The 9,145-nt window shown below is 41.6% G+C and overlaps 1 protein-coding gene across 1 annotated transcript; it reads right to left on the bottom strand.

Annotated features, from left to right (window-relative positions):
• Nucleotides 1-1,281: 1,281 nt before the first annotated feature.
• LOC107301112 (erlin-2) lies at nucleotides 1,282-7,889 on the bottom strand (the record flags this gene model as incomplete). Its single annotated transcript, XM_015830376.1, has 7 exons — nucleotides 7,822-7,889; nucleotides 5,709-5,770; nucleotides 5,295-5,420; nucleotides 3,983-4,056; nucleotides 3,277-3,335; nucleotides 2,530-2,621; nucleotides 1,282-1,371 (listed from the first exon to the last, which is right to left on the bottom strand). Coding segments are annotated over exons 2-7 (493 nt in total), but the record flags the coding sequence as incomplete, so codon positions are not given.
• Nucleotides 7,890-9,145: the final 1,256 nt, after the last annotated feature.

The following is a 9,145-nucleotide window of genomic DNA, read 5'->3' as shown; positions in this document are numbered from 1 at the left end:
TTTCCCTGCTCCAGCAGCTTATTCCCAAAAAGGATCAACGAACGGGCAATCCTCACGTCAGCATCTCCTTCTTACAAGCCCAGCTTGAAGCCTTTGGCTCGGTGGCACAACACATGCTTTATAGGCAAAGTGCCCAGGTTCAATCCTGGCTTGTGATGCAGAGAAAAACCCGGGTTTTAAGCTCTTATTAAGGAGCCAGTGCCAATTGGTGGAGATGTCACCTGGGCAACTTGTGATCCAGATGCCAATCTCCTAGAACTTCAAGCTAATTTCAAAGCCTGTGCACAAGGGGGGTAGGCAGGATTGTTTTTGTTTTTTTAAGGCCTGCAGGTTGGGAAAGTGAAGAGAAATTGTGGGAAAAAGGAGGGGTAGCCAATTCATTCTGCCTCATTTGGGGCACGGATAGGACGCTGGGTTGACAAGCAGCAAGTCCACGTTCGAGATCCAAATGCTAACACGGGATGGGGTGAGTTCCCATCATTCCCTCCAGCTCCTGCCGACCTAAAATGTGCATTCACAAGTAGATAAATAGGTATCACTTCGGTTGGGCACATTAAGAGGGACATGAAAGGAGCCCTCAATTGGGCATCCCCCGGGCAAACAGTGATGTCACCGGCTCATCCTTTCAACCTGGAAGCGCCCCAGTGCCTCCGACACAAACGCAATGCGATTTGTTGCTCAAATCTGCCTACTGCACAGCCTTCATTGGAAGTTAGGAGAAACTTCCATTGGTAACAAGCAGTGGTAACAGTTAGTTTTCTGTTTCTTTGTTTAAATAACAATTCAAGAAGGATTTAGAAGTGATGAGTAGCCTTTGCTGGAAGTTTTTAAGAGAAGCTGAATTATAACCGATGCTTTCATTTGGATTTCTGCACTAAGCAGCGGTTAGAATTCAATAGTCTAAATACTGTCCTTCCCACTCCATGATTCTATGATTTACCTCCTTATGGCTTAATAAAAACTGGAAAAAGCAAGGAAAAGATTCTTCCAAAGCCAGTGAAACGGGGAGAGGCTCCTACAGCTGAAGACAGAAGAATGTGATTAAACAGAAGCAAGTCACAAGATGCTGCTACTTCAGATTTTCACCACAGACGCTACCGATTCACCCAAAACAGGATCATCTCCACTAACATCATCAAGATTTTTTTGGGAATTTGCTCGTTCTATCTGGAAACTGCATTCATCTCCTTCCTAGATTTCTGGTCATCTTCAAACAGGGAACATTATTGGTGAGTTAAAATCATCAGACTGGACGGACACTTCTAAAACACGGCTGCTTACCTTCAATCTCAGATATTCTCTTCTCTGTTTCTTTTTCCATTACCTTCTGCCCATACGTTATCTCAGCCACCTGCGCAATTTTTTCTGCCTCTGCATAGGAGAGAAAACATTCCCAATTATTATAGGAGGCAGCAATGATGGTCAATGAAACTAGAATTTCTCGGAACAGAGACGCTGCATTCATTGTATGGGTGTTTCCCCCAAAGGCTTCTTAGAAATGATGACTTGTAAAGCTTTTCAGGAGTTTTTTTTCTCTCTTCTTTTTGGCAAGGTTTTTTTTTCATATTTTAAATTAGGATTTCTCTGCTGATCTCTGATGAAGATTAACTACCCTAGAGGAAGTTACGTTTGTCCCCCGTCATTTCACAAACTACCTGAGTATTTTTATTCTCAGAGAATTCACAGCCTGCAATCTAAAATTATTTTGAGCTCATATCCAGTTCGGATTAGATTCAGTGGGAATAATACTCCCTTATTTATTATATGCACAATGTAGATAGCATACTGAAAAGCAGAGACATCATCCTGCCAACAAAAGTACGTATAGTCAAGGCCATGGTTTTCCCAGTTGCAATGTATGGCTGTGAAAGTTGGACCATAAGAAAGGCTGAGCGCCAAAGAATTGAGGCCTTTGAACTATGGTGCTGGAGAAGACTCCTGCGAGTCCCCTGGACTGCAAGGCGATCAAACCGGTCAGTCCTAGAGGAGATCAACCCCGACTGCTCTTTAGAAGGCCAGANNTTGAACTATGGTGCTGGAGAAGACTCCTGCGAGTCCCCTGGACTGCAAGGCGATCAAACCGGTCAGTCCTAGAGGAGATCAACCCCGACTGCTCTTTAGAAGGCCAGATCCTGAAGTTGAAACTCAAGTACTTTGGCCACCTAATGAGAAGGAAGGACTCACTGGAGAAGAGCCTAATGCTGGGAAAGATTGAGGGCAAGAGAAGAAGGGGACGACAGAGAATGAGGTGGCTGGATGGAGTCACTGAAGCAGGAGGCATGAGCTTAAATGGACTCCAGAAGATGGTAGAGGACAGAAAGGCCTGGAGGAATGTTGTCCATGGGGTTGCGATGGGTCGGACACGACTTCGCAACTAGCAACAACAGTACTTCTTAACCTCTGATTTTGATCTCCCTCTTTACTCTTTTGGAAAATGCAGTCCACACAGACAAAACAGGCAATACCACCTCTTTATGTTCTGCATAATTATACAATAGTCAGACATGATAGCAAGAACTGCACACCAACCAATGAGAGCCTTTTTGCGTTCTGTTTCAGCCTCTTTCTCCACAACTTTCTGCTTCTGGGCTGCAATCAACAGTTTTGTCTTTTCACTCTCCCTAGAGAGGGGACCAAGACAGGCTTTAGCTAAAGGATTAAAATGACTTCCACAACAAATGGCACTTTCAAGTTACTGAATGGATTAGAATACATATGTATACGCACAAATAATAAGCACAAGAGATTCTACAGATGGCTCACACTGAACATTCATTCATTCATTCATTCATTCATACATTCATTCAATTTCTATAGTAGACCATCTCAGTCAATGAGTCTGGGTGGCTTACAATTAAAAAAATATATTACAATTAAAATACTAAAAACATTTTAAAACACTAAATAGGCATACGGGCAAGATACTTGGCTAGTTAGCAATACAGCCAGCAAACGGGGCCCTTAACACAGTGGCCCCCAACCTTTTGGGTACCAGGGACTGGTGCCGTGGAGAGAGGTTTTTCCACGGACTGGAGGGGACGTGGTTTCGCATGCTGCCTGCATCCCGTGGGTGGGGCTTCACTTGTTTGCACGGCCCGGTGCTGATCCATGGACCTCGGTTGAGGACCTCGGCCTTAACACACGCAGTACATAAAACAGCCTGAGAAGTGTGTGTTTTTCCATATGTCATTTGACTGTAACTCTATAGTCCTATAGGGTGTGTGCAATGCACGCACACATGCAGCCACTCTAAAGAAGAGAATTCCAGAAACTTACATGAGCTCATAATTTCTCCGAATTGCTTCTGGGATGTTTGGCTTTGTAACTCGGACTGCCTGATTGAACAGAAAAAGTGAGGATTATGAGGAAAGACTCTCAAAATGACAGTATTAAGAACCACACAACAGGTTGTTCAAAAGGGAAGAGGGATGGCATCCTGAATCTGTGAACAGGAAACTAGTGTGATTGAAGCAGGAAAGGAAACACCAGCTATCAAGTTGGGCAGAGTTCATAAGAGCTTTCAATAACTCCTTGTTTAGATGAGCACCAAACCTTTTATAATCTTATGATCTATTCAGACAGATAAAATTAAGCGTGGAAGTTGCCTAGATCAGAACTTGAGACGCTTCCCTTGGGAGAAAAGATTACAATCCAGAACCAATCTATAACCAAGATTTGGTAGAATCTCTGAACTTCAAATGGGACAACATCAAGCTTAGTTTGCAATTCTGTCCTCTATCCCAGCGATTCTCAAACTCTCTTTCAGGGAGTCCATGAAGTCAACTGAATAATAAATATTTAAATTTTTCTCCATTTTAATAACTAAACATTGCTAGGTCTATCCCGCATTAACCAGAGCTCTTTGGGGTCCTCAGTCATTTTTAGGAATCTGAAGGGGTCCTGAAACCAAAATGTTTGAGAACTTTATCCAGTTTTGCACAAAAATGTTGTCCTTGGGATAAACTCCAGCGTTTTTTGTTACCTGTATGATGAGTCCTGGAGCCATAGATGTCAGATCTTGTTGGAGAGCCAGTTTTAGGTTTTCATCAATCTGATCTAGGAAGGGATAAAGCAAACAGAGCATGAAACAAGAAATTGGGAACAAGCCCATCAGCCCTGTTGGTTCTTTGCCGATACACCTGCATGTGCAAACAGAAGGAATGAAGAGTAGGAAAGCAGTTGCACATGCTCGCCCATTTACAACAAAGGCAATATTGCTGCCATCATGTTAAAAACAGGAGAGAATAGGACACATGGATGACAAGGCACTTATTCCCTGGAAGAAATTATAGGTTATTGCAGGGGTCTTCAAACTTGGCTCTTTTTATGACTTGTGGACTTCAACTCCCAGAATTCCTCAGCCAGCGTGCCTGGCTGAGGAATTCTGGGAGTTGAAGTCCACAAGTCATAAAAGGGCCAGGTTTGAAGACCCCTGGGTTATTTAGAAGCAGAAGGCCTCACTTTCAATCCCAACCCCTTTTATGTCAAAGATCACAGATACAAAATGTACAGATTTTCAAAATTTGCTGAACCTCCAGCAATATTAGCCATGAGCGTGAATGGTGAGGAATACTGGGACTTATAATTCAGCAATATTTTAAGGATATCAGGGCCATCGAGAAGTAAGCAGATTGTAATCTTCGACCACACATTCATATAATCAATACACTTTCCAATATTCCTTTACTGCTAAATAGTTGTAGAGGTAACGTTAAGGAAATGGTGCCAATTTTCACTCCTGCCTCATCAACTAGACCTGCTAAAATTTAGTGATTATAAAACACTAAAGTACAAAACCACTGTTTGTTTTCAATTGACTGGTTTATCGTCTGAAACAAGATGAGGGTAGATTAGTGAAGAATATGTAATGTACTATTATGCGCTAGTTCTGGGTTCAAATGAAATGATGGATCGCACATTGCAACATTTAATTACTTCCACTGAGACTGGCTAAAAGCACCATTAATTTCTTGACTGATAGATTTTGTGTCATCAAATCGGTCTCTGCTCTTAGCACCCACATAGATTTTCTCTGCCCCTAACCTGGTCTTTTGGGTTTTTCAATGCTGCCATTAATGTTAGGAAAGTAAAATCTATTGCGGTGGATTCAGTGATTTAACAAATATGTAAACCCATAAATGCTCTCAAATTATGGGAAAGAGAAAGGAAGACAGCTTAATGAAATTCACAAACCTAACCCTTAAATTCCTCCCATTCTAGAGACATTGTAACCCAACAGTTCTCTTCAGATATTTTAATTCAAGTATTGTGCACGTCCTGGTGAAGACACTCACCAAACAATTCAATATAAACTTCCTGAAGTGTGTGAACACTGCAAAACTGGTTCAGCTCATGGTGGATCTTGTTGAAGATGAGAGCCTTATCATAATCTGCAGTATAGTTCTTCACTATATCGTAGACTAAGGAGAGAGGAAAGGGGGTGTTAAAAAAATTGTGCAGGCAAGAAATGGCATCTCATTTGTTATCACTACAGCCACAGTTTGGGAACAGGAAAAAACTCAGTATTGTTGTCCAGGAACCCTGGGAATTGGGTAATTAAAAAAAACAAACCCCTAATTTTATTTCCTTGGTATGAAATGATCATATGATTTATCTTTCTTCCAGCACAATGGGTGCAGCCAGTTCTCATAATACCTGGGATCCCAAATCCAGCTCTGAGGAGAAAGAGGTTGGCAGTGATAACTTACCCGCACTTTGGATCAGGAAGTTCACAACCTCAATCCTGTCAAAATAAATCATCACTCCTCCACTGCAAAAGAAAAGAAAAGAAAAATCAAATGGGAGAGAGAGGTGAGCATCTGCTGGGATGGGTCACTTGGAAGGAAAGATGTGGAGAGCTGTGCTAATCTCTCTTGGCAAACAAACAAACAAACCAGGAGTTTGGTAACACCTTTTCTGACTAACACTTTCTATTAGAAGGCGTTAGGTTTTTCTCACGTAAGCTGACACCTTTTAATAAAATGCATTAGTTGGGAAAAGGTGCTACCAGACTCCTGATTGAAAGAATAAGGTGTCAAGAGGTAGGCTCAGAAAATGAACTCTACCTGCCCCCAAACACCTGCAGTGGTGCTTTTGTTAAAAAGGGTAGCAATTCTAGATTGATTGATGCACATTAAGGGCACTGCAAGAGGCTTTCCTGTGGATAAGTAAAAGGGAAAATTGCCATCTTGTGGCAGAAGAAGAGCATTCTTCGGACTGATAGAATGAAACCGGGCCTCTCGTGTGCATGGGAAAAATAAAGAACTACTTTATTTACTACCAATAGTAATAGTGCCTTGGGTGCAATCCCAAAACAATTGGAGCACCGCTTGAACACCACTGGCAGTGACAAATTCACCCTCAAAATGGCAAAAGGCAGCTTTGCTTGGAACAGCCTAATATCCCGTGACAGTATCTTTAACACCATCAAGTGACAACAGCTGCCTATCCCAGGTCCTTGGGAAGGACTCGACAGGTGGATAAAAATGCCAAATCCAGTCTGAACCTCTGGCTGTGTGACAAACCATAATAATAATAATAATAATTTAAAAAATTGCACTGAAATAAGATGCCTGCAATTAGAATTCTGCTCAAAGACTTACAACATCAGGATTGGAAAAAAGGGAAGAGTCTGCATTTCCCCCACATGGGCCCCATAAATGGGCAAAAATATAAATAAGGGGTGAAACTGGAACTGAAATTGATGCTCTCTGAACTCGGTTGTTTTCTTGCAGACATTTCACAATGTTACCAAATTGGGGTAATGAAACATCTGCAAGAAAACAAGCAAACTCAGAAAGAACCGAGGATCCCTCATTTCAACCCTGAACTACTAATATTCTCCTCCATCGAAAAGAGAAATGTAAGAAATGATTACATTAATTAGTCAAGCTACATAACTTGGGGTTGTTTTTTCCCCCAGTGAAATAATTGCAGCTTTGAATGCCAAACATCCTAGTTCCAGGTTTCAAGACCGAGAAACCAACTTTAGCTGAGCCATCTTTAAATACAGAGCCCTAGACGTAGTTCCATCTCTGACCTTCTAGCCCTATCTTGCCTTTATTATTTTTATAAATAACTCAAGGCAGCGAACATAGCTACTCCTTCCTCTTCCTATTTTCTCCACAACAACAACAATCTTGTGAGGTGAATGGGGCTGAGAGAGATTGACTGGCCCAAAGTCACCCAGCTGGTTTTCGTGTCTAAGGCAGGACCTGGTTTTTAGCCTCGTGTCTTGAGCGAACATAGCTACTCCTTCCTCTTCCTATTTTCTCCACAACAACAACAATCTTGTGAGGTGAATGGGGCTGAGAGAGATTGACTGGCCCAAAGTCACCCAGCTGGTTTTCGTGTCTAAGGCAGGACCTGGTTTTTAGCCTCGTGTCTTGAACCCTAGACCAGGGGTAGGCCACCTTGGCTCTTTTATGACTCGTGGACTTCAACTCCCAGAATTCCTGAGCCAGCATGGCTCAGCTTGGAAACCTCTCCCTTTCCCCTCAGCATGGCTGGCTCAGGAATTCTGGGAGTTGAAGTCCACGAGTCATAAAAGAGCCAAGGTTGCCTACCCCTGCCCTAGACCAAACTGGTAGGTCCATAGAAAGCCGAATACAGGATCATAGATGCAAGATGATTCCATTTCCCATTTGCATCATCTTATCTGAAACCAGCAAAAATAACAGCACCACATTTTCCAAGAGGGAAGCACTAATCCAAGTTACAAAAAAAAAATCCAGATTTATGTAGGTTAAAGCCTCCCTGGAGAAGATAAAAGCAAAGAGATGGCAGATTCACCGATGGGTGTGTGTGTGTGTCCAACCTCACCTTGTGCCACATGGAACATTCTTTACTTCATCTGTTTGTAAGGTGGTCTAGAAAGCAGAAAGAAAGATGATTATTAAGCAACTTCTGCAACAAGAAAAAAAACCCCTTTTTTCTGGAATGGGGATGGGCCAAATTTGGCAACTGACAGTCCCATAACCTTTCAGAGGGGATAAACAGCAGCAGGAAACCAGGTAATGTGGCATCAAGGAGGTCACAACTGTGAAGAGATTCATCTTTTTATTTTTCTCCCTGACTTGGAGGAAGATGTTTAAATTGTTGTGCTACAATTTATTATTTATTGGTGCCAAATTATGTTTCTTGTCCCAGTGGAGCAGAAGAATAATATTGGGCAGTGCAGAGCTCCATGGGCTGCAAAAAGTGGCCCTGGGGCTACCCATCTTTGCACAGGGGTTTGTATAGCATTGGTCAGTCTCTTTGGCTCACCTCAGGTAAATGCATCTAGCTCTACCTGACTATCTTAGCCCCATCTTCTCTGCAACTTATCTGAGCCAGAAACAGACTGGCCATTCCAAAAGTTGCTTAACACTAGTTCAAGACAAATATATTCAAGTGCTGATTGAGCAGGTCTTGAAGATAATCTCTTTCCCCTATTGTGAAAAAGTGGAAGGTCTTGTTTGAAAACAGGTTTCAAATTTTCAGATAAGAAAAAAGGAAAAAATGTGAAGGAGTCCCATGCAAAGAACAACTTCATTTGAAGATCTGCATATGCTCATTACAAAATTCAGAGGTAAAATTCCCTTTAACAACCCAGCACGCCACTGAAAGGCTTAATAAAACATAGCAGAAAAAAAACAAACGTATTATGGGACAATAAAATAATAAAGGGCAGTTAAGATCTAAGTCAGTCTGGGAAGTAGATAATAGGAAAGAAAAATAAATAAACTTTATTGCCAAATGGCAGTGTCCCACACACATGAAACCAGCTTTTCTACTGGAGTGACATAAGAATTAAACAAATTGGAATAATAAATAATGTTTGTGTCACAAGCTCGCATACATCTTGTCTGATTTATATGGATTATGTATTATTATTGTAAACCGTTTGAGATGGATGGCTATATAAGTTTGATTAATAAATAAATGTGGAGTTTATAGCTTGCTACGCTAATGAATGATGGTTACTGCAAACCAGAATTCCTGGTCATGGAAAGCAACTGGAAATCAAAACTGTAAGTATTCTAATTTTCCTCTGAAGACAAGCTAGGATCAGCCAGTTTCAGACTAAGCTATGATTATCACGAATGGGGAATTGAGATCCAAGAATGAAAGGTTACATTACAAATTTAAGCATGGACACAATTTC

Source organism: Protobothrops mucrosquamatus, unplaced genomic scaffold, assembly GCF_001527695.2.
Source record: "Protobothrops mucrosquamatus isolate PMUCROS unplaced genomic scaffold, P.Mucros_1.0 scaffold10064, whole genome shotgun sequence".
In the NCBI taxonomy this organism is placed as follows: Eukaryota; Metazoa; Chordata; class Lepidosauria; order Squamata; family Viperidae; genus Protobothrops; species Protobothrops mucrosquamatus.
This window is presented reverse-complemented; position numbering and strand designations above follow the sequence as displayed.